A 25,613-nucleotide genomic window follows, 5' to 3' on the forward strand; every position below is an offset into this window, starting at 1 on the left:
AAAGCTAAATGTAAATGGAGATCATAGAGAGGTGCCACATCACCTTGTCTATGGTTAGCCTTTATATACTAGATATTAGGTGTTCACGCCAATGCGGATCCAACGTATGTTAGTTTTTTCTTTGAATTTATGCGATACAAATGAAATTTGAAAAAGTAAATTAAATTTGTTATATGTGCTTTTCTTAAAAATATTTTGAATTGTTAATTTATGTACCTTTATGTTAATTTTCAAATAATATATGTTACTCCATCTCTTTCATTTTATATGATACAAGTGATTTTAGGAAAACCAACAGAATTTCTTATATGATTCTCACATATTTTTAATTGTCATTTTACTGTGGTTTATAGTACTTTTTAGTTCTTACGTCATTTTCAAACAATATATGCAATTTTCTTTTGTTTCGATAAAAATAAGGGAATCAACCAATTTCGTTATGATTTTTAATTATGTTTTGCTAAAAATATCTTGAATTGTTACATTGAGATTTTAAGCTTTTTTTAATGTAATTTTTAAATATGTAAAAGATTAGAAATTAAAACGAAGAATTAAAGTTTTCAAATCATTATATTTTTATAATAAAATATTCAAATCTTTAAAACTCCATATATGCACAAATTAATAGAAGGAAATCGAATGATTTTTTTTTTATAAAAAAATGTATGAGTACTCATAATAAAACATTAAAGATAAAGATATTTTGAGTTCCAAATGGTATATAAAATAGAAGAATGAAAAATTATCAAACATTTTTCTCCATTGCATTCCATTTTCGCAAATAAAAATTCCTCAAAAGTGCTCCAGTAATGCTGTTGTGTATGTCAAGGATTCTGATTCCTGTTGGCAACAATATACAATATTATAAATTGATAAAATTAATCATAAATTAAAGTACTTTTTCCGTTTAAAACTAATGATCTTTTTTTAGTCTGTTTAAAAAAGAATGAACACTTTCTTTTTCTGGTAACAACTTTCCATATGACATGTTTAATGGCACAAGATTAAAAACAATTTTGTACATTTGATATAACTTAGTTTATGACCCTATTATGATCAAAAATCTTCTTTATTTTCTTAAACTCCGTGTCAAGTCAAATTAGACCATTATTTGTGAAACAAACGAAGTATTTGTGTTGTTTGTATGTTGATACTAATCTTATGGAGATATTATCTTGAGTTGGGCAGCTAGCAAATGGATCTTCCAAGCTTGTGAACAAATCATTTGGTGGAATGACAAGTGGTTGAGGTAAATATGCATCTTGATGTGGTTCACTGAAGTTCATAGTTAGATCCTTCGTTTTCAATACATTCGAATGATTTACCAAATCTGTATTGAAACAAGTGATAGTTTGATTTTCAATCATGTTGTCATTGAAATAGTTGAGTCCTACATCTTGGTTCCAGTCATTCAACCCTGCGAAGAAATTACTTGTTGGAACTAGAGAAGGTAATGGAGGGGGTTGAGGTAGGTGTCCTTGTTGAATCCGTTTATTGAAACTTATATGAAACTCGCTATTGTCCTGGATGTGATTGAACATGTTGAGATGAGGTTCACTTTGATAAGTGTCAATCTGATTTTCGCTTATTTTGGAATAGAGGTCGAATTCAAGATTTTGAATCAAGTCATCCGATCCTGTAAGGAACTCATCTGGTGGAACTAAAGAAGGTATTGTTGCATGTGTGTTGAAGTTCATCATGCGAATTTAGTACATTAGGAGGATTAGCTAGAACTAGAGAAGAAGAAGAAGCATGTTGAGCTAGTTGATGTACTCTGTATTGCTGTAGACGATTCTCAACTTGTTTGCGAGTCAATTGTGGCACATTCATGTACTCCAAGATCGGTATAGCAGTAGCTACATCAACGAAAGATAAAGATTGAATAGTAAAAGACTAAATTAAGAAGAAAGTATTCTAAGAAATACATACCTTTTTCTCCTAATCTGCGAATAGCTTCATTGAATTTCTTGTTAACATTCGGCGTCCATTTTATACGTAGCCTTCTCTCCTTTCGTTCTTCCATAATTTTTTTGTTTACATTGGTGAACACCTTGTTGTTTCAGGTTGATATCAAGGTAGAACGCTAAGTATTCCTCTTTTGAAGAGCTATAAAGTCGATTTTAATTAATGTCTTTTGTAAAAATTGTTGAATGTCCTCAGAAAGCTATGTAGTCTCTTATTTATAGATATATAACAAGTAGGCAGTTCAAATGTAAATGAATTATCTTGTCTTATTTTGATTGGTTCCTGTCAGACATTACACAATTTTTTTTTAGCATTGATCCTATTGACCAAATTTAAATGTATTATCACATTCGTTTTAACACGTGTTATGAATTGGAGTCATACGTAGTATCTTATTTATAGATGGAGAAAGTAGACAGTCCAAATGTAAATGAATTCTCTTTGGTTCTTGTCAGACAACAAACAATTTTTTAGCATTGATCTTATTGGCCAAATTTGGATATACTATCCCATCGCTATAACACGTGGTATGAATTTGAGTCATATATAATATATTATTTATAGATGAAGCAAGTAGATAATCCAAATGTAAATGAATTCTCTTGCCTTATTTTGATTAGTTTCTGTCAAATATTAAGCAATTTGTTAGAACTGATCCTATTCGTCAAATTTTGATGTATTATCACATCGCTTTAACATGGGTTCTAAATTTGGGTCATATGTAATCTCTTATTTAAAGATGGATCAAGTAGACAATCCACATATAAATGAATTGTATTGTCTTATTCTGATTGTAACTGTCAGGCATCAAACAATTTGTTAGCATTGATCTTATTGTCCAAATTTGAATGTATTATCACATTGCTTAAACATATGTTATGAATTTTGGTCTTATGTCATCTCTTATTTATGGATGGAGCAAGTAGACTGTTCAAATGTAAATGAATTCTCTTGCCTTACTTTGATTGGTTACTTTTAGACATCAATAAATTTGTTAGCATTGATCTTGTTGGCCAAATTTGAATGTATTATGACATCGGTTTAACACGTGTTATGAATTTGAATTATATGTAATGTCTTTGTTAGGACCGAAAATAAGCAAGGTGTAAATGCGGAAGCTAGCAAAGCAAACCTCGAAAGACCACGAGTAAGAAGACAACGAGAAATATACTAAAAGACACAAAGATTTAACGTGGTTTGGTCAATCGACCTACGACCACAAAGGAGATGAGCAATCCACTAAAAATATGAGACTACAAAATAGAGGGAAACAACCTCAACCAATTCACTCAGAATACATGGGAGGTTCACACAAGTGATAACATATCAAGCTTGTGAACCACAAATTCTCCCTCTAATCAAAACTCTCAAAGCCCTTAAGACTACATTGTGAATGTTGATTAAGTTAGAAGGAACATGCCTCTATTTATAGAGTCCTAAACCTTTTTCTACCAAAAAAGGATTAGTCAATTCAAAACCTTTTCCTAGGAGGAAAACCTATTTATGGTAAGAAATCAGGAAAAATAAAAAGGTGGAGCAAGTAGACAATCCAAATGTAAATGAATTATCTTGCCTTATTTCGATTGGTTCCTATCAGACATCAAGCAATTTGTTAGCATTGATCCTATTGGCCAAATTTGAATATATTACCACATCGCTTTAACAGGTGTTATGAATTTGAGTCATCAAGATTAATAAATCATAGGCTTAAATTAAGTAAATAGACTTATAAAATTGTGTATTTTAAAAATAAACCATTCAACTCAAACAAACATGTATTCGGTCTACATTTTATATGAATTTAGCCTAACAAACTCTATGTGTTTACAATTATCAACTAAGAGCTTAGGCCACGAAAAGGTGAAGGAACACGACTAATGAAACTCTCGAAATACATTTATCAGCCAATGCTCTTTAAGTTTTTAGTACTGTTGGGTTTCTTTGTTTCATAGAGATAAAATAAATTTTGGGAAGATTAAGCAAATATCCCATAAAAGTAAGTAATTATAAATATATACTCTTTTACATTAATACCCCATTAAATAATTTGTCAAGCTCCGAGACTACACCCTGGGCGGACTAACATTCGGCGATCATTGCTGACATCGAGCAAACCCTTGACCTGACTTACTTAACTCAGTGGAAGACAACAATCATATTTGTAAGAATGAAAGAACTTAACTGAACTGAATAGAAATACTATCTGGAATGTTTTTAAAAATCTTAAACATTCAAACTGGCCAAAATGGCAAATAAAGTCTTTAACATAAAATGAAAATGAAAATACTACTGAACTACTAACTGTCCACGAATCCTCTAAACTGAATAAGATGGATGTTGGGACAGACCCCACAACATCCTAATGATGTAAGCTAGAAAAGCAATAAAAGGTATGTCATCCGGAATGCAAGGATGCTCACCAAGTGACTATGGAGTGTTCAACAGGATCAAAGGCTGCGTGTTGATCCTGCTTACCTGCGTCTGCATCATAAAACGATGCAGGTCAACTGGCATCAGTACATTGATTGTACGAGTATGCGAGTTGAAATGCTAAACACACTTAAGCTTGAAAAGAAGTAAGAAAGAACACTTACCTTGGCTCTACTTAACTCATGATCTATTAACTCTTATTCAATATACGCAGTGTAAAAGTAATTGCAATATAAAGAAATGCTGACTGAAAATATATTATCAACTTTGAATGTATACAAGTATATAATAATATCTGAGATGTATGTCAAAATATAAATAACTGATGTATATGAAAGTACAATACTTCTACGGGAGCTTTTCTAATCGACAACCATCAGTTAAGAGTTATAGTGATGATATAACGTTACTCAAGCCACGCTGCCCGGCCATCCTAACCTTGCCAAAGTATAGGACCTGAACTGCCTAATGGATCCACTAGTAAAATATGAAGAGGGCTCATCTAAAAAGTATGACCCTTTTCTACCCATGATGACTACATGGTTTACATGAAGACTTGAGTTAATCTGAACTGGCATCCTCACATCGCTGCTCAATACTACTCCCAAAATATATACATACTGGCTCTTATGTTTTCAAAAGCATACTGATTCTGTGATCTGGAATTAGTGCTCAAAACTTACTTTTTAAAAAGTTCTCATGGAAATCATAGTTTCTTCTTTCTTCTATTAAAACTAGCCATAGGCTCTATGGAAGTCTAGCTTCCTTTCTTTCTCAAAAGTTTGAAAACATTTTAGTTTAAGCTCTGAAGGACTACTTAGTTCCCTTGTAACTCTTAAGAAATGAACTCAACTTTATGCTTTTTGCTTACTCGATAGTTTCCTTATAACATTTGAGAATTTAACTCAACTCTTTACATGAACCTTAAAACAAAGTTAAAACGTTTGTTTAAGACTCTTGAATGCTTTAGGAGCTTACTTTGACTTGCTTCTAAACTTTTAGACTTGACTCTTAACTCCCTTGACTTTAATCTTAACTTTCCTTGAGGATTATAGATTCAAGGATCATGATCTCGTGTTTATGGATGATTTCATGATATTTATACTTTAGAATGTTGGAATCGACTAGGAATGATAGGTACATCACTTAGGAACTAGTACGGAAAGATAGGGAAGAATGGGATCTCTAGGCGTCAGGGCCTGTCGGACAGACCCTGGTCTGGGGCTCTATGGCTGGGGTGGCCCGCCAGCGTCTGTTAGACAAAGCCTGCCCTGAGGGGCTTAGGCAGGCGCGGCCCCCCAAAGGCTATCTGACAGGACCTCCAATTTTTCTTCTCCGTTTTTCATCTCTAAACCTCCTAAACTTCCATGGATTCCACCCCAAACACTTGGGATCGATAAATAACTCATTAGCCAATAGATTATATCCGAAAACAATCCGGAAATATGAAACAAACCTACTATAAATCAACTACAATTCAACCAACAAGAACTTCACAAGCTTTCGTCAAGAACTTCAAGATTTTCATTCAAATATACTCTAATTTGCTGTAGTGAATCAAACTGTGGTGTGGGTGAAAGGACCCAACACCGAATAATCTCACATACCTCGATAGGGATCACCCTTGACGAAATTCATGCAACGATTTATGCGTTTCTTGGACAATTCTTGATCTTCCTCTTCTTTTCTCTTTCCTCTCAAGCCTAAGCATTCTTAATTTTTGTAAAACTGATTGGGACTTGACTTTTTACCCCTAAATTACCCTTAAAATGAATTAGGTAATACTAGGGTGAAAAGACAACTTTGCCCTTACTAAAATTCGGATTGAATTTTTCTCAGTCTAACACCCCAACTTTTGAAAGACATATATCCCTCATACGACATCAAATCTTCGCAAATTTGGCGGCTTTAGAAAGATTTTCCCGATGAATTTCCATCATATAAAGAACTCATCCAAACTCCTCCCGAGCTGAAATATATGACCGTTTGAAAATGATCAAAACTCACTTTTGAAAGTTGAAAATTTTCCAGATTTCCGTACTTACTCCCAAAATTGATTATTGTTGGTTTCTTAGTGTATTCTTAGTTAATTCAAGTTACGAGATGTTACATAATTGCACTACATGCTCACTAATTATTTTTTCTTGTTTGAAAATGATCAAAACTCACTTTTGAAAGTTGGAAATTTTCCAGATTTCCGTACTTACTCCCAAAATTGATTATTGTTGGTTTCTTAGTGTATTCTTAGTTAATTCAAGTTACGAGATGTTACATAATTGCACTACATGCTCACTAATTATTTTTTCTTGTTTGAAAATGATCAAAACTCACTTTTGAAAGTTGGAAATTTTCCAGATTTCCGTACTTACTCCCAAAATTGATTATTGTTGGTTTCTTAGTGTATTCTTAGTTAATTCAAGTTACGAGATGTTACATAATTGCACTACATGCTCACTAATTATTTTTTCTTGGTTGATGCTAAATCAGTATCCTATATTGTATTAGTATTATTAAGATTGGTAATTTCGTTTAAATGATACTAAATCAATATAATATACTGTATTGACATCATTAATGCTGATGATTTTGTTTAATTGATATATATATATATATATATATATATATATATATATATATATATATATATTTGGCTTGATGTATGAAAATAGTATGATTGTATACAAATATTTATTTACAAAAATATCCTTTACAATTGTGATGGAAAAGATGTAAACATACTTTTGAGGGGTAATATGATCTTTAATTATGCAAATGTATGTATTAAATCTCTTTGCATTACTAATACTAAAAAATCCACGATATTAATAATACACTTCTCAATACACAATAGAGTTTATAACTAATGCAAACATTAATTATACATAAAATGAAAAATATACCAAATAAGAAACTATTAATACACTGAACTCATATATACATTATTTTTGCTAAATAATTGTCATCCCAACCAACACATAATCAACCTGAAACATACATACACCCGAAAAAAAGCATAGCAAAAATAGTATTACTCATACAAGCATTGTCATCCCACCAATTATCAGTCACATGCTTTATAAATTCACAACACATACAAGGGATTAATCAAATTCTATCTTCAAATAATATTATCAGTCATTAGTGTTTCTTAATTAACTCGTAAATTTATAATATCTTTAATCATCTAATTAAGTAAGACTAATTATTGTCAAGAAATTAATCCTATGGTAAGTCAAGCTCTAATAGTTTGTAAAAAATAAGAAATTGAACAATTTAAAATAGTATAAAAAACTAAGACCTTATTTTATTTTACTTTATCATTAATATTTCTTTCGCAGATAAATATACTACGTAGGATGTAAATTATCAGAATAGTACACAAAATGATGAAAGAGACATTATAGGTATGGTATTAAGGAGGAAAAATAATAAAATTTTCTCATGGTGAAGAGTTGAAAAAGGGCCTCATTTCACTCCAATTAAAGAGAATTATATCCACATTCTTTTAGAGTTCAAATAAGTTCCATCAATTTCACCTCCTATGAAATGGATCTCCCAAACATGTGTCATGTTTTTATGTGAACTAAGTAAAATTGAATTAATTATTTTCCAATAGAAAAAAAATTAGTGAATAGTTTGTTTGTTTGTTTAATCTCAATGACTAAGAAGATATAAGTAGGAAAAATAGGATCCTTGAAATTTTTTTCTTAGCCATTTCTCATTCAGAAAAAGTTTTTATTATTGAGATTTGAGTTTCAAGAATTTTTTTTATTTTAAAAAATAAATAAAATAAAAAGGAAATGGCATTCACAGGGACATTGGATAAATGCAAAGCTTGTGATAAGACAGTTTACTTTGTTGATTTGTTATCTGCTGATGGAGCTACTTTTCATAAGTCATGCTTCAAATGTAGCCATTGCAAAGGCACTCTTGTGGTATATATATATATGTTTTTCGTTTTAATTTGTTTATCAGATTCTAACTTTACGTGCATAGAGTTATGTATAAACACTTCTGAATCACGTGATTGTTAACATGTCACGAGAAAGAGAAAGCAAGATAAATCGAAACGAAGTAACAAGTTACACCTTTGATTATCTTTTTCTTTTTCTACTTTTTTTTTGCTCTACTTGTGATAAAAGATGATATTGTCTTTTTTTTTAATCTCTAGCTTTCTTGCCCTCTAATAAGCTTTTGTTTTAATATGAGCTTTAATTTGCTCTGATAAATAAATATAATTAAATAAATAAAAGCATGTTTTAGTGGTCATAAATATTTCCATATGTATGATAATACACAGATCAGTGCTCAGTTCAAAGTCACCATCATTTATGTCATTGTCAGGGACTGAGCTAGTATTTTGTATGTGGGACGTTTAACCGATTCAGTGCTAATAAACTTATTAAATATTTAAAAATATTAAATTTAAAATCAAGTTATTATCTCTTAAAATCATCATAATAAAATTCAAAACTCGTACAATTGAAATTCTAGCTTCACCTCTGTACTCATGGTGATGTTTTTGTCATGTAGATGAGCAATTATTCCTCTATGGATGGAGTCCTCTATTGCAAGCCACATTTCGAACAACTTTTTAAGGAATCTGGAAATTTTAGCAAAAACTTTCAGACTTCTTGTAAGACATCTTGCCTTTTCTTATACTTAGTTTATTATTATCGAGAAGTCCCACTAAAGCGTTATCTAAACTCGAGTTCGAGAACTCTGAATCTCTGATTAACAATGAGAGACTACTTTTCACTTCACCACAACCCTTACTTAATTTATTTTATTAATTATATTATGCAACTGCTATTAGTTTTAACCTTATTTTTTATAATTTATGCAGCCAAGTCTGAAAAGGAAAGTTCTCTGGTACGTTATTGGACACACACTGACACACATTTCTCTGTTTTTTTTAAATATTAATTTGATCAAATAACGAAAATATGGTGAAAATTGATCATATAGATATGTATATAATCAATATTAAATTGTTTGGAACTAATTTTTGTGATACTATTTGACTTGAGATAGATTTTTTTTTTTTTAAAAAAAAATGATTGAAATGTTTTAGTCTAAAACAAGTCTTGACATTTGTCTGATCGTAAATCATTTTATTAAGAAAAAATAGAATTTAAAAGTTGATTTTTTCTAATTATAAAAATATGATTTTTTTTCCAGACAAACTAAATGTGTCACATAAATTGAGTTAGATAGTACACGGTACAGTACAGTAGTATTATTTACTTCAATCCTCCAAATAGTTAAATGCCTTAATATTTTGTGTAGGCAAAGGCTCCAAGCAAAGTCTCTGCAATGTTCTCTGGAACCCAAGACAAATGTGCTGCTTGCAGCAAAACTGTTTACCCTCTTGAAAAGGTATTAACTTTTTTTAAAAAAAAATGATTTTAATCATACCAAACAGAACTTATATTCTTTTTTCTCTCATAATATAATGAATTCAGGGGCGAAGTCAGGTAAAGTTATTCGTAGGAAATGAATTACAATATTTATTCATGATGTAACTTGATTTTTTTTATTAATATATAGTTGATATATTGAACCCCTTTGACTTGTTCATGTGTTTACTATTTATATTTTGAACACTATTAGTAAAAATCATGACTCCGACGCTATTATAATTGATATCATGTAGGTAAAAGTAATCATGTTAATTTTTGAAAAATAACCCTTATAATACCAAACAAACTTTATCAACATGATTAATGTTTTTCTGTCTCGTAATATAGTGATAATTCAGGGGCGAAGCCAGGTAAGGTCAGTCGACCCTTTCGAGAGAACTATTAATTGCATTGTTTATTTATTGTAGTTGTTGAATCCTCTTGACTTGTTTATGTGTTTACTTTTCATTTTCAAAACACTCTAAGTGAAAATCATGATTTCGTCACTGTAATGATTGATATATAGGTAATATTGGAGGGAGAAGCATTTCACAAATCATGCTTCAAGTGTGCTCATGGAGGTTGTGCCTTGACTCATGCAACATATGCTGCACTTGATGGAGTCCTTTATTGCAAGCACCATTTTGCTCAACTTTTCATGGAGAAAGGAAGTTACCAACATGTCCTCAAGGCTACTACTAACAAGAAGAGTACTGTAACACCTGTTGATGATGATGATAATAATAATAATAACAATGACGACGACGACAAGCCTGCTAATGAGGACGACAAGCCTGCTAATGATCATGACAAGGCAGATGAGAAGGAACCTAATGATGAAAATGAGCAATCTTGATCAACCCCTAATTATGCACTTAATGTAATTGATTACTAATTGTTTGTGTTTTTTTGAAAATTTTGAAAAAGGTTTTTGCATTTGAAATCCAAGTATATTCATGTGATCAAAAGTCTTGTTATACTTTTGATTACAAAAACTTCATTTTCTCCCCTTTTAGACTTGGTGTCTAGTTTGTAAACATGTTTGAGAGGTTAACTATTTTTTGTTATACAATCATTTGCTAGATAATATTCCAATGTGTCATTGTCCAAAATCAACAAGTCAAGGCCAAAGATGACATATAACAATATACACCTTAAAGAGATTGCTATAGATATGTAGGTTTCTTCACATGTTATGTCATGCTCAAATAAAGAGATTGTCTGTCAAGTACATAGGTGGATCTTGGTAGAAATTTTAAGAGTTTTAGACGATGCAAGCAGTTATACTCAATAGTCGCGATACATACAAGATAGAGGAGGGTGGAAAAGAGGTCGTAAAACTAACCAAACATCCGAATCTATAATAGTACACACATCAAGCAATTCTAATCCCTAAAATAGAGAGTAAAATTGAACTTTACTTCATTCAGATTTAACATATGAAGATCGGAAGGACTCTTTGGTTCGTCCATAATAGATGGCCTTCCCGCTGGTGTATGTTATGAAGTTCCAGCCAAATGCTGAACCTCCAACGACATATGTGCCTGTCCCTTGGACCGCATCATCTTCAGCTTCCTGTTTCTCAGATGAATTGCCTTCAGGCTTCACAGAGGCCCCACTCTCGGGAGGAGGTTTCATGTCGTTCTGTTGCTCACTAGGCTTATCTTCATCCATGATATCCACTGAAGAATTCTGGGCTCCGGATGCATCCTTAGCCACCTCTGGGTTTACTGTTTCTTCCATCACCTCCTTGTAAAGATCTATCAGGAGATTCAACTCTGCACATTTACATGCACATAATAAGGATCCATGTCTGATATATAACATGCTGATTGTCATGTTGAAAATCTTGATCATAGTTCGACAACAAAAAATTAAAAAAGGCAACATGTATGGTTCCAATAACAGCAGATTACCATATCCGCGGGCAATTGGATTGCTATAGCTAAAAATAACTTACGTAAGCAAGAAATCCTGACCATGCAAAGTAGTACACCGAGTATGTGTCGTGCTGATCATGCTAATGAAATTTAAACATTGTTCAAGTATGATACATCCACGTGCCAGCGCAAATGGATCACACTAATACAAAGTTCTTATATAGATTGCCGGATCAGTTTATCTTGCAAAACAAAAATCAGCATTTTATGAATAGATGAAAGCTGCTGCTACGTAAATTATTATACAAGGCATAAGATCCAGAGAGAAATGGTTTGTAAGGGTGGATGTTTAACCACCTTCAACCAACTAGGTCATACTAAAACTATTTTTTTTCCAACCAGGATGTAACCTAGAAGAGAATGCCACAAACAGCCGTGCATTTCTTACTAACTACAGAACTTTCACATAATGCATCATATTGGTATCAGCAAAACAGGGACACGAGAGCGTACTAGCATGTCAATAATCTCATAACTAGTGTGGCTTAAGATTGCTAATAGCTTAGTGATGTATTTATTTCATGACAACTTTTGAAATGAAAAGATTGTAAAGAATAAATCTGATAGGAAACTTACGTTGACGGATTTCAGTAGCAGCCTTGCAATTGCGGAAGTCAGGAGTACGGAGAACCTTCAAGATGAAAAATAAAAGTAAGACCCTATAACATCCAATTCTTATAAGGAAGTAACATTCATGAAGGCAAAGAGAACAGACAGGTTTTTGGCCACGGATTGCCCCATACAACATTCTTCCCAGTGTCATATGGTCCTAACGGATAAGACCCTTAGATGTTTGATTATCAGTTACATTGCATGAGGTCTCAGAATTTTAAAATGAATCTAGAGAACTTTTTCCTCTTTTTTCCTTGACAGGAAAATGAATCTTGAAAACTTAAAACATCATCATAAATAATATATGAGAAAATAAATACAAAAATAAACCCAATCCACAAGTGGGGTCTGGGTCTGGGGAGGGTAGTGTGTACGCAAACCTTACCCCTACCTCGAGAAGGATATGAGAAAATAAATACGTAACAAATTAAACATGACATAATATTCATTTTTACATGACATTCCCTTATTCTGGTTAAATATCTCACATCAAATAAGTAATTTGAAACCATTTACAGCTCAGTTCAAGACAAAGGCAATCCCCAATGCATTTGTCATATGTGTATTGCTATGACGTAGAATTAGTCTGGGGTACAGATAGTTATTCTCTCTGCCATTCATCAATGATAAGAGTTATTTACTTAAGAGGATCAGAGTTAAGTTTGACAAGCTATCAAAAAAACCATTTCCGGAGAAATGGTTTTGACTGGATTTATAGAAACATCTGACCAGCCAACTGTTTGCACTAACAAAAAACCAACTGGCAAATCAAGTTCAAGTTTAAGCTTGGACCCGGCTAACAAAAACCGACTAGATTTATAAGCAACCTTCTTGGCTTCCACTTTTCCTTGGACTTTCCCATTAGGTCTAAGGTTTCTACTTAAATGCGTATATCCAGTAAATCAGGAGGGCCGCCTAGAAGATAACAAGGTTGACCCAATCAGACAGTGGTGAACGGTGAACTGACCATATACTCCCTATGATGTCTTTAGTTATGTTTTTCCAATTATCCTAGAAAGTTATTATGAGGCGGGCATGTCCCATGATTACTTTATAGATGCTACCATGATAGTGTTGTATGTATTAGTTCAGACTTAGCATCGTTTGGGGTTGTAGACGCTTATGCTTCACAAAGCTATATTAGCGTCGTTTGGGGTTGTAGACGCTTATGCTTCACAAAGCTATATTTAGCCTAATATTATTCCGCTGCTTTAAGTTCCTTCAGTTATTATTTTTCATGCTTAAACTGATTGATAATGGGTATACTCGATTCAAGGTAATTAGGTATCAATTACTTAGCCTAGGAGATTTTGGGTCGAGACAATTACACCCTGAGAGGTAGCATCGCAGAGAATCTAAAAGAGTGTGATACACTAACAAATGTTAAAAACTAAATTATACCGGTGTCATCTTACAAATGGACATTATGTTAATTACATTTAGTTTGAACTTAATCATTTCTTCTCTTAATCTTTCTCCTCCACTTGTTTCCTTCTTTTGAGATATCTACATCTATCTTCATTTCCTCACACATTGCCAACTCACATTTGCTCAAATTATGTCAAATTTTCCAGTCTCATTGAAAGAACAATCAACAATAGCTTCCTTGTCTATGAATCTCTTTTCTGCAGAACAACTATAAACAACTATAGACAACTATTTCCAAGCTTTCAGCATAACAGAAAAGAGGAGTCCGGAGTTTGAAGGTGATTTCTGGGTCTTTGCTCTAATAGAGTTAATGAGAGTTTTGTTGGTGCGTCTCCAGTGAGCTTTTCTTAAGGAGGAAAATTTTGTTGCTGGAGGGCGACTGTAGTACGAATTTCATGGTTTACGATGTATACGGGTGGAAGTTGGAACTGTACTATAATTATTGGTGAAGAATTTTCTTCTTAGCAAGAGATAGGATGGAACTTAACTTTTGCCACATAAAATGCTCCCAGTTACATTTAACGAGGCACAGATAGCTAAAGACATTAGTTTAGATTTAGCAGTCCATTTCAACCTAGAGTGAACCACTTATATTATTCCAGTAGAAAGAAAAGGTATAAAGCTCATTTTATTAAGACAAGGCCACAACTACATGAGTGGTATTCAAAAGGGACAGACCAATATCACTATCAGTAAACCTCCACTTTGTCCACAAAAGTGAAGAGGCCCAGCTGGAACCTTTTATATGTAGAAATAAACAACTTGCCTACCTCTTTCAAAAGCTGATCACGATGGTTCTATGGTGGGTAACGACGATGCAGATGAAGCAGAGTACGTGCAATCCCTGCCACTTTTAACTGTCCCTTCTAAGTACCAAGAATCTCACTTTCCCAATTTCAGGGTTCTGATTTTTCCCCTTCATTTGGTAGTGATACTTTGCATTTAACATGGGATCACGATATACACCAGGCAATTCATACTCCAGCTGTAATTAAGACATCGTGTTGGACTAAAACTGCCTAGGCTAAAGCACGCAAGGCTTTTGGGATGAACTCTTCAGGTTTCGAACATGAAATCCTCGATATGAATCTACTTATGGAGCAGAAAATGCAATCTCAAATGCAACAGCAAAAGGGGAGAAGTAGCGAGTCTAAGAAATAAAAAAAAGGGAGAAACAGAGGCAAAGAAATTGGTTTGCACTATTACATATGAAGAGGTGAAGGATCCAGCAGAGGCGGGCAACTCAAAGCCTTCTCTGAATGAAAGCTGAGATCACAAGCTGGAATGTAAGAGGGCTCAATGATTCGAGCAAGAGAACCAGCATATCCATAAGTGGAAGCCTGACATTCTATGTTTGCAGGAAACTAAGATCGAAGGATGTTCTGTGGAAATAGCTAGATAGTTATGGGGTTCAAGATTGGTTGAATGGCTTGAACTGAAAGCCAGTGGCAATAGAGGGGAATAATTATATTATGGGATAAAAGACAATGGAGTTGTATTGATGCACATCAGGGGCAACACAATATGTGGGCTATGATGGAAGGTGTTCAAACTGATTTCAGATTCTGCTTTACTTGTGTCTATGGGCCACACACTAACTGGGAAAGGGATGATTTCTGGAATGAATTTGCCAGTGTAGGGGGTTTTGGAATGAAAATGGGTCATTGGAAGAGAATTTAATTTCAATTGATTTGAAAGTGAAAGACTCAATTGTGTGAGAAGATCTAGGGCCACAAAATGCTTCTCTGATTCATTAATGACATGTGCTTAGTTGATTTATCACTGCAAGGGGCCTTCTCTACCAGGCCAGGGGAAAAACTAACTACAAGCCTCTAGAATTGATAGATTCTTGATTTCTTTGGAGTGGAACGATATTCAATTGGCTCTCCCTAAGGTTATTTCTGATTTTAAACCCATCTCTTTAGAGAGTGTTGACTGGTCAAACGAACCTTCTTATATTAAATTTGAGAATATGTGGCTCCAGAAGGAAGGATTTACTAACTTGGTAAAACAGTGGTGGCAAAGCTAAGTGGTTAATAGTTCTCCATATTCCATGCACTCTCAAAAGTTGAGATCTTTGAAAAGGGATTTGATTACATGGAACAGGGAGGTTTTCAGCAAAGTTTCTACCCGAACTAACAAAGCTTTGAAAGAGACTTTAGTTCTTGAAGAGGCAACGAAAGAAGGGTATAGACTCAAGCATAAAAGAACAAATTGCTGCAATAAAAAAATGGAGATACAACAGTTAGCTAAGGCTGAGGAAACATCATGGAGACAGAAATCAAGGTGCCTATGGTTCCAAGAAGTCATTAATACTTTCCTTCATCCATTTTTATTTGTCAATTATTGATTTGACACACCTCTAAAAAATAATAAATAAAATGATAATTTTACTCTATCACTTATTATATATAATGATTTCAATTCTTTTGAAAAAGACTTAAGTCAATAATAAGATTAAATTAGAAATTACATAATCATAAACTATCTCTTGATTAATAAACTGAAGAAGCAAAAGTAGAAGAAGGAAGCACAACTTATTAATTTGTCGGAAAAGGGCCTAAAATACCATTGAAGTATCGAAAATGGTACAAAATTACCCTTCATCAACATATTGGCTCCAAAATGCCCTTTTCATCCACCTATTGGCTCCAAAATACCCTTGTCATCCACATTTGGGTTCAAACTTGACCACTTATTTAATGATTTTAAATTTAAACTATTTAAATATTTTTTTTTAAAATACTTGATGCTCAACTATTGGTTATAATTTAATTTATTTGTATCATTTATAAACCAACCCACTACCCACCCATTACTAACTAAACCCACACAATTAATAATCCAACTATAATATCAAAATCGTCATAAACACTACTAAAACACAATGAAATTATCCTGAAAATGACATCCAAAATTATTCGAGTCCGAATCGAAGCCCCAATTAAATTTAGGTTGAGCCGCTTATTTAGAAGGACACTTTCAATAGGATTCTCTTTCAAGATTGAATTAGAAATTTATGATTAAAGGTAAAGAAGTAATACATCCCGAATTAATTCATGCACTTTTTTTTAAATATAATTTTATAAATATTTATAATTTGTTTTAAAACCTTTAATATATTATTTTGAAAAAAAGTTACCTATGAAGTAACATCACATAATTGAAACGTAAGAATAATTAAGATGAACATAATCAGCCTTTTAAGTTTATCGGTAATTTCTATTTAGACACTTAAATGTATGATAATTTACTTCCATAGATATTTTCGTCTCAAATTTTTAAAAAACTCAATTGGCAATAGCTTTTCTGTTGTTGCATTAATAATGTGACGGTTTATTAATTTGGAGGGTTTAATTAGTAATGGATGGGTAGTGGATTAATTTATAAATTATACTAATAAGTTAAATTATAACAAATAGTTGAGCGCCACGTATTTTAAAAAATATTTAAATAGTTTACATATAAAACCGTTAAATAAGTGGTCAATTTTGAACCAAAAGGTGGATGACTAGGATATTTTGGACCCAATAGGTGTGTGGAAAGGGTATTTTGGAGCCAATAGGTGGATGGAGGGTAATTTTGTACCATTTCCAATAATTTGAGGGTATTTTATGCCCTTTTCTGATTTGCTTTTTAACCCTCAATAGGAACTTCCATCTTTTTGCTTCCTTGGTGATTTGAACACACAATATTTAATTTGGAGGTCGAGGGTGTTTACCACTCGAGTAAATCTCTGATTTAATTGAAACTTTAATTTGGGTATTTTATTTGTAAGGAATATAAAATAACATTTCAAGCAAGTTTCTATCAAAAGATTTAGAAGAATATGTTATATGCAATTACACATGTACTATTGTATTTTCCATTCCCTCAATAGTAGATAAACAGTTTCGAAATAAAAAAAGTTAATAAGGGGTTAATTTCTTCCCGAATGTCATATAGGTAAATCCAGAGAACTAACTAAGATTTAAACTTTTGACAAAAAATTTCACATATTTTCTAGCAAAACACAAGAAATTTAACATACACCATTAGAATTAAGAAGTAGCAAAATCAATAGATTATAAACAACTTAAAGTTTAAGTAAACTGATAAATTAGTGTTATTTTTTCATGAATATTTGGATGTATTTAGAAAAATCTCCATCCATCCATTAGAAAATCATTATTTCAATTTATATAATTCACCGTGTATCTCTTATAACTAAAAGCGATTCAGACTGAATTTTCTCAGATGATTTGTATCAAGTGGAAAACAAATTGAAATTACTCATGGTAAAGTAATTGGCTTGAGCAAGATAAATGTGAATATACACTGAAATTTTTTGTTAGTTTCTTTAAATTTTGCACACTCTTTGTAAAACTCGTGGTTCCGCCACGAGAAGAAGCCTATTCCCAACCCCAAGTTTCCAATTTGTTTACAGAGTATATATAATACTAGTAAATGTCATTGCATAAACCAAAACTACTAAAGCTGCTACAATAGTTTCTTTCAACATCTAGTGAATCCATGGAATAATTTGCACCATAAATGCTAAGAAAACCCAAAACCCCTAGTATGATGTTAATCTTAGTGCAAGCTACCATGGTTAAATACAGTTAGTAAAGTTAGTTAGAGATAAGCTGAGTCAGCAGAGTCTTTTAGGAGGTTGTTAGTGTTAAAGGCATGAAATGTAATCAGAAATGTTGAATCAATAATACAGTTTTCTTCTCTACTCTTCTTCTTCTTCTTCTTCTATATTTCTATTACTTAGTGTTATACACAAGCTCCATTAATGGAGTTAACATGATAAAGGTCAAATCTTTTCGAAAACCTTTTTAAAATGAAGAAAAAAAAATCAAAATCGAAATTTGTACTCTAGCATTGAACAGAAAATGTGGACCATTGTATAAATGGAATCCAGCAAACATACAAAATTATATATCCAGAGGAATCTAATAAGCAGGAGTAACACACACGAGCAAAAAAAAAAAAAGAGGAAGTCCAAACAAAGTCAAATTTTTTCAGAGATCTTCAATTCTCAAGAGCAACACATACAAGCAAAAAATAACAAGAGCAGTCCAAACAAAGTCAAGTTTATTCAGATAAATTTAATTGGAAAAAACACAAATTGAAGGACACCCACAAGCAATAATAACAAGAACAGTCAAAACAAAGTCAAGTTTTTTCAGAGATTTTTCAATTCTCAGAGAAATTTAATTCGAAAACCCATAAATTGAAAAACACCCACAAGCAATAACAAGAAGAAGAGTCAAAAGCAAGTCAATTTATACAGAAATTTTCTTACTAGTGTACCTCGATAACATGGGGTCGAAGATCTTTAACAATGAGTCTCATCTTGTTGTAAGGGGAATTTTGTGACTTGGAGATGTCAAGTGGCCTCTTTCTGTTCATGGGTGGCTGAGAAGGAGGAAGATTTTGGCTTTGGGGTGGCGCAGATTTAGGGGCTTCCATGGATTTTCTCTTCTCCCTTTACTCTCTAGTCTCTACTGATGGAAGAACCCCAAATACAGTGAAATGAAAGGCTCGAATTATTTTTAAAATGGAATTAAGTAAATTTAGAATCAAATTAACGTTATTAAATTTTTTTAATTTTTTTATAAAAATACAAAAAAATACTTTATTTTTTCAATTTATAATTCTATTCAATTCATTTTTATAAAAAAAAAAAAAACAGTAAATGAAAATAAATATTTCTTTTTCTTCTTCTCTCAATGCTCTCTCTTCTCTTCTTCATCATTAGAAAATCTAAAAATCCAATTATCAAAATACATATTTTCTCCGATTATCTTATCTTTCTTCTCATCTCTGATTGTAATTCTCTCTTTTTTTCTGATTTGAAGATTGTGTTTGACTTAAAATGGATAACTCTTTTTTTTTTGTTGAAATTTTATAATTTTGAAACAATACAAAGCTTTTTTCTTGGGCTAATGAAATAAATCGTTCTATAGATGTGAAAACTGAATAATAGTGTAATGATACCTATTATTTATTGTTTTAGAAAGAAAATTAACAAATCCAAAAAGACATAATTTGAGAAAATGTATATGTAATGTTAACTTGAGTGAGAATTTAATTTTGTTGTTCTTTTTTTGACCATTTTATTCATATGGTTTAAGAAATATAGTTTTATTCAGTTGTCCACAAATATTTGAAATGTAGGAGATTGAAAAAATCTATTTCTCAATCACTATCTATAATTAATGAAAGAAAAAAACCATGACTACTGCTCTGTATCACACTCAAAACCAAAAGGCAAGGAGAACAAGAAGGAGAAGGAGAAGGACCTAGAGATGGAGAAGGAGAAATTGAAAAAGAAAGCGAAAGACAGAGAAAAAAGTCGAAGTCGTCAATTGTGATGTGAAGCAACAATATCCAACATTGATTAGATTGATGGTTATGTATACCATTGTGAATTACTTTTTTTTTTTTTGGATAAGTTGTATATAACAATTGGTGAAGTTTATTTTTGCTGATAATATTAATGATTTTTTTGTTGAAACAAATGTCAATTATGATGGAAAAGAAGAATGTGGCGTATGTGGCAACATACATAACCTATGTTATAAAAAACACTACAAAATTATCTACATGTGCCCCAACAGAAAGAGTATATGTGACAACATATGTCACAGAAAGAAGATATGTGGTAACATATGTCACAGAAAGAAGCAGATATGTGACAACATATGTCCCAGAAAAAAGATATGTGACAACATATGTCACAGAAAAAAGATATGTAACAACATATGTCACAGAAAGGCAATATATGTCAACATTTCATTGTTATCAATGTGGTGTCTGTGACAACATATATAACCTTTGTTGTAAAAAAAACTATAAATTATCTGCATGTACTCCAACAGAAAGGATATATGTGGCAACAAATGTCACACTATGAATTATCAAAAAAATTTAAAAAATAAAATAAAAATATCTAAAACAATCCTCCTTTCATTTTCCCTCTCTCCTCTCCTCTATAAAGGGTCGTTTCTTTTCATATTTCAAATTTAATTTATTTTTACTAATTTTCATTTTCTTTACTCTCTTTCCTTTCTCTCATTCCATTATTTCTTTACAATTCAAATTGTTGCTATGTTTTCTATAACATTAGTGGTAATATGTTGTGATTTTCTTCTACAACAAAGCGTCGTTGCCCTCATCATTTCTAGTTTATCGTTGATATCTTCTAAGATAACATATAATAGTTATTGGCATTAAATGAGAAATTTTTTAGTGATTTTTATCACTTATTTGTTTGTAGGATGGTTGGGTTGTTATTCCTTTTGAAATATTATCTGAAAAAAAATACATTTTAAGATGTACATGTTGTCACATATGACATGTCTGTTGCAATTTTTCAACAATACGTGCATATGTTGTCACATATGTCATTTCAAGGTTGACTTAATCGATAATTGAGCGATGTAGGAATGGAAAAATGTCAAATTGGATCAAATTTTAATACTTTGGACTATAATTAAAAAATAAAAATATGTTATAACACTTGGGACAACAATTTACATAGGTGTTATATAATCATCATATGAAGTTACTTGTTCATTGTATGATGAACTAGTGATATGATAGTATTTGTAAAAATAATTGACTAATTGATGAAAGTTGTTGTATTAGACCATATTTTTATGCTTAGACATGTTGTATGACTATATATTAGTGTTACATGTTGTATTGGGTGACAATTTAATTGAATGAACCCCATAAAGACCATTTCATGATATACATATGTTTCCACATATGACATGTCTGTTGCAATTTTTTCAACAGGATGTGCATATGTTGCCACATATGTCACTTCAAGAATGGGTTAATCGATAAATTGAACGATTTAGGAATGGAAAAATGTGAAATTGGACTAAATTTTAGTACTTTGGACCATAATTAAGCAATAAAAATATGCTATAACACTTGGATTAACGATTTACAATGATGTTATATAACTGTCATATGAAGTTACTTGATCATTGTATGATGAATTACTGATATGATAATCTTTGTAAAAATAATTGATAGAATTGAGGAAGGTTATTATATTAGACTATGATTTTGTACTTAAACATGTTTTAGGACTATATATTAATGTTACATGTTGAGTTAGGTGAAAATTTAATTGAATCAAGCCCTCAAAGACCATTTTATGATATACATATGTTGCCACATATGACATTGCAATTTTTCTAACAGAACGTGCATATGTTGTTACATATGTCATTTCAATGATGACTTAATCAATAAATTGAGTAATTTAGAATGAAAAAAATGTGAATTAGACCAAATTTTAGTAATTTGAACCATAATTATGCAATAAAAATATGTTATAATACTTAAAACAACCATTTATAAGGAAAGGGTGTTGTATAACTATCATATGTAGTTACTTGGTCATTGTATGATGAACTAGGGGTAAATGATAGTCTTTGTAAAAATAATTGATAGAATTGATGAAGGTTGTTGTATTTAGACCATAATTTTATACTTAAACATATTGTATGACTATATATTAGTGTTACATGTTGAATTAGGTGACAATTTAATTGAATTAATCCCCAAAAGATCATTTTATGATATACATATGTTGCCACATGTGACATTTCTGTTGCAATTTTTCGAACAGAACGTGCATATGTTGCCACATATGTCACTTCAAAGATGACTTAATCGATAAATTGAGCGATTTAGGAATGAAAAAAATGTCAAAATGGATAAAATTTTAGTACTTTTAACCATAATTAAGCAATAAAAATATGATATAACACTTGAAACAATGATTTACAAGGGTATTATATAACTATCATGTCGTTTGCGACATGTAAGTCATATGTTGCTACATGTCTAGCCTATATGTTGCAGCTTGTGTAAGTTATTGCAACATCTGTCAATTCTTTTGTTATTGAAATAACCTTTTTGTTGCTACATATGGCTATAATTTGTTTTAATAGTCAATTGTTGCAACATATAGCAATCTGTTGGAAACGCGAATGCAAATTATTGACAAAATTGCAGGTGCCCAAATAATGATGAATGATTTCAAAGAACTATTAATTTTACATACCAAAACAATGGTGTGTGACCCTAATCATTTATGAAGTAATTTCAATTGAGAGCAAGCAAAATCTAATCCACTGATTAAATTTGTTAAATCTGATTCAAGAAGAAGAAAAGAAGAAAGCTCAAGGATTAGCAACCAAGACCAATAATGTACAAAAAGAAGAAGAAAAATATAAAGAGAATGAGAATAAAGACAAGCAAGCAAGCAAGAACGACGAAGAAGAAGAGGAAGAAAAAAATATGACGAGAGGTGAAGAAAAATATTTTATTTCCTCTTTTGGTACAACTTGCTGGTGGCTTCCCCCAATTTTAAATCCCACCACAATTGGTTAAATTAGGTTTTAGTCAATTTACCCTTTTTCCCTTCATTTAATTCAATGGATCAAACTGTCAACTTATAAACTTGAGGGCAACTCCACAATCCTTAATCATTAATCACATAATGTCACATATACCCAATACTTAAGACTTATATCACCACCCATTTATTTTGAAACCTTATTGTCACTTTTTTTTAAAAGTCCTGTGAATCTTGGCGCTGGTAGTGTTGGTACTTTGTCTTTTGAGCAAGTGTAGGGACAAGCTAAGGGTTCTTTTATTCGATTTATGAAATTTTTATTCGATTCTTTAATTTTTGACTTTGAAAAAATATGAATCAATTGTTGAATTGAATTAATTTGATTTACTCTGTATTTTTAAAATGATTTGTATGCTGCAATTGAAAAATAAAATAAGATAAAATCAAAGTATTTATAAGATATCGAAAAAATTAAAATCATGTTGAGTAATGTGTTTCATTAAGAGACGTATTGTGCTTAAAAGACTATATTTGTCTTTGTAAAGAATGGTGTGCCTCCAACTATGGCTCGATGGAAATAAGGACGAAGACGAATTCATTTACATGACGTATATTTAAAAAAAATACTTTAAGGTTCCTCTTCAAAATTAATATTCAAAGTTAACTATTTGAATTGTCAATATGTTGCTACCTTGATTTGCTCATGAATGATTTTATTGCTAATTGACTTTTTTTAATTAAGAAAATATATCATTTTTATTCTTTTGAAAAATAGTAAAAGCTTAATTCTTCGATGTAACGAAGTTTCAACATTCTTACACTGAAGATCTAAAATTTGAAAAGAAAAAAAACCCATTGATACTGAATTGTGAAACTAAAAAATCAAAATCAAAAAGTCAAATTAGTTTGATGTCTGTTTGTCTAATGATTCAATATATGCAACCCCCCTAATTACTAGGCTCCCAAAGTACTCTTTTTATAGAGGATACATCTTTATTTATTATTAATTAATAATTAACACTTTAATTTTTATTTATAATTAATAATTAACACTTTAATTTTTATTTATAATTAATAATTAACATTTTAATTTTGAAAATGCACATTTAGACGTTAAAATTTATTTTTACTTTATTCTTATCATCTGATATTGGTGTGATACATAAATTTAGAAAATATACATGACTATCTTATAAGTAAATCGTTCAAGTGACATAACAGAGACAAGTTTAGGTGACTAAATATTTATTATCTAAGTTAAAGTGTGTCTAAATTTATATTATAAAATTGGACTGTTTCATTATCAATTAAGGCCTAGTTAAAATTTATTTATGTAATATACTTTTTTTTAAGTTCTAAGAAAATTCTAATATCTTTCTATATTTGATAATAATTTAACTTTAAACTTATTATACTCTTAATGAAATAATTTCCAATTTGATAATGTATTATGAGGATATGTTTGCCCAAAGATATTGCAAGTAGTTTTGTGGAGAAATTTTGGAAAAAAAATTGGCCATTGAGTTTGTCAAGTATGACAAAAAAAGAAGTTAGACAAAAAATTCAATATCCCAAAATCTAAATGAAGAAAAACTGGGTTTAGAGCCAAAATCTAGTTTGTGATTTTTTTTTAAAAAAAGTTTAACTCAATTTTGTTGTAAACAAAATAAGAATGTTCATTATACCCCTCTTATGCCTATAAAAGACATTGTAATCTCTATGGAAAACATACCAAAATAAGGAAGATTCAAGTTTTCTATTTTATCTCTGCTCTACATTTTTCTCTACTTAATTGTTATTAGTTTAATTTTAGTACTTAGACTTTATTTTATAACACATTATTAGCACGAGATTCTGTCATCTCAAAGTTTGACGACTAAATTGGAAGGCTAATGCATTATTATTTTTCTTCTTTTTATTATGACTAATCTTATTAAACTTGAGTTCGTTGCCCTTCATAGTTTAGGCAAGAACTACCTTTCATGCGTATTGGATGCTGAAATCCATTTGGATGCTATGAGTCTTGAAGACACCATTAAAATTGAAAATAAAGCATCAAAACAAGACTTGCTAAAGCAATGATTTTCTTAAAGCAATGATTTTCTTAAGTCATCATATTGACGAAATTTTAAAAATTGAATATCTCACAGTCAAAGATCCACTCGTTTTGTGGAATATTCTAAAAGAAAGATATGACCATTTGAAGATGGTCATTCATCCAAAGACACGATATGATTGGATGCATTTAAGGCTACAAGACTTTAAGTCTATTCATGAGTACAATTATGCATGTTCAGAATTACTTCTCAATTGAAACTATGTGGAGATACAATTAATAATGTTGATATGATGGAAAAAAACGTTCTCCACATTTCATGTCTCGAATGTTCTTTTACAGCAACAATATTGAGAAAAGGGTTTCAAGAAGTATTCTGAACTGATTTCTCATCTTCTCGTGACTTAACA

At 31.3% G+C, this 25,613-nt stretch overlaps 3 protein-coding genes across 3 annotated transcripts; 1 reads left to right on the forward strand and 2 right to left on the reverse strand.

The window, feature by feature from the left end:
* Positions 1–720: 720 nt before the first annotated feature.
* Positions 721–2,302, reverse strand: LOC109120329 (transcription factor PCL1-like). The gene is made up of 3 exons (XM_019213995.2): positions 1,930–2,302; positions 1,774–1,856; positions 721–840 (listed from the first exon to the last, which is right to left on the reverse strand). Exons 1-3 carry the CDS (start codon positions 2,021–2,023, stop codon positions 793–795), a joined length of 225 nt encoding a protein of 74 aa, XP_019069540.1. The 5' UTR covers positions 2,024–2,302; the 3' UTR covers positions 721–792.
* A 5,789-nt stretch (positions 2,303–8,091) lies between these two features.
* Positions 8,092–10,884, forward strand: LOC101258156 (LIM domain-containing protein PLIM2c-like). Its single transcript, XM_004240058.5, has 5 exons — positions 8,092–8,330; positions 8,929–9,031; positions 9,242–9,267; positions 9,685–9,774; positions 10,324–10,884. Exons 1-5 carry the CDS (start codon positions 8,196–8,198, stop codon positions 10,651–10,653), a joined length of 684 nt encoding a protein of 227 aa, XP_004240106.2. The 5' UTR covers positions 8,092–8,195; the 3' UTR covers positions 10,654–10,884.
* Positions 10,885–10,945: 61 nt separating this feature from the next.
* On the reverse strand, positions 10,946–20,442 carry LOC101257862 (uncharacterized). Its single transcript, XM_004240057.4, has 3 exons — positions 19,076–20,442; positions 12,314–12,368; positions 10,946–11,575 (listed from the first exon to the last, which is right to left on the reverse strand). Exons 1-3 carry the CDS (start codon positions 19,232–19,234, stop codon positions 11,220–11,222), a joined length of 570 nt encoding a protein of 189 aa, XP_004240105.1. The 5' UTR covers positions 19,235–20,442; the 3' UTR covers positions 10,946–11,219.
* Between the last annotated feature and the right edge of the window lie 5,171 nt (positions 20,443–25,613).

The sequence above is a fragment of the Solanum lycopersicum genome, chromosome 5, assembly GCF_036512215.1.
Source record: "Solanum lycopersicum chromosome 5, SLM_r2.1".
Taxonomy (NCBI): Eukaryota; Viridiplantae; Streptophyta; class Magnoliopsida; order Solanales; family Solanaceae; genus Solanum; species Solanum lycopersicum.

What these genes read in the sequence shown, in the direction of transcription:
- LOC109120329 (XM_019213995.2), bottom strand. Translation starts at nt 2,023, where the DNA reads ATGGAAGAACGAAAGGAGAGAAGGCTACGTATAAAATGGACGCCGAAT. An exon ending in TCGCAGATTAGGAGAAAAAG is followed by an intron (nt 1,857 to 1,929) that starts GTATGTATTTCT and finishes TCGTTGATGTAG; the next exon opens with CTACTGCTATACCGATCTTG. An exon ending in ATCGTCTACAGCAATACAGA is followed by an intron (nt 841 to 1,773) that starts GTACATCAACTA and finishes TGTTGCCAACAG; the next exon opens with GAATCAGAATCCTTGACATA.
- LOC101258156 (XM_004240058.5), top strand. Translation starts at nt 8,196, where the DNA reads ATGGCATTCACAGGGACATTGGATAAATGCAAAGCTTGTGATAAGACA. An exon ending in CAAAAACTTTCAGACTTCTT is followed by an intron (nt 9,032 to 9,241) that starts GTAAGACATCTT and finishes TAATTTATGCAG; the next exon opens with CCAAGTCTGAAAAGGAAAGT. An exon ending in CTGAAAAGGAAAGTTCTCTG is followed by an intron (nt 9,268 to 9,684) that starts GTACGTTATTGG and finishes TATTTTGTGTAG; the next exon opens with GCAAAGGCTCCAAGCAAAGT.
- LOC101257862 (XM_004240057.4), bottom strand. Translation starts at nt 19,234, where the DNA reads ATGGAAGCCCCTAAATCTGCGCCACCCCAAAGCCAAAATCTTCCTCCT. An exon ending in TTCGACCCCATGTTATCGAG is followed by an intron (nt 12,369 to 19,075) that starts GTACACTAGTAA and finishes TTCATCTTGAAG; the next exon opens with GTTCTCCGTACTCCTGACTT. An exon ending in TGCTACTGAAATCCGTCAAC is followed by an intron (nt 11,576 to 12,313) that starts GTAAGTTTCCTA and finishes GTAAATGTGCAG; the next exon opens with AGTTGAATCTCCTGATAGAT.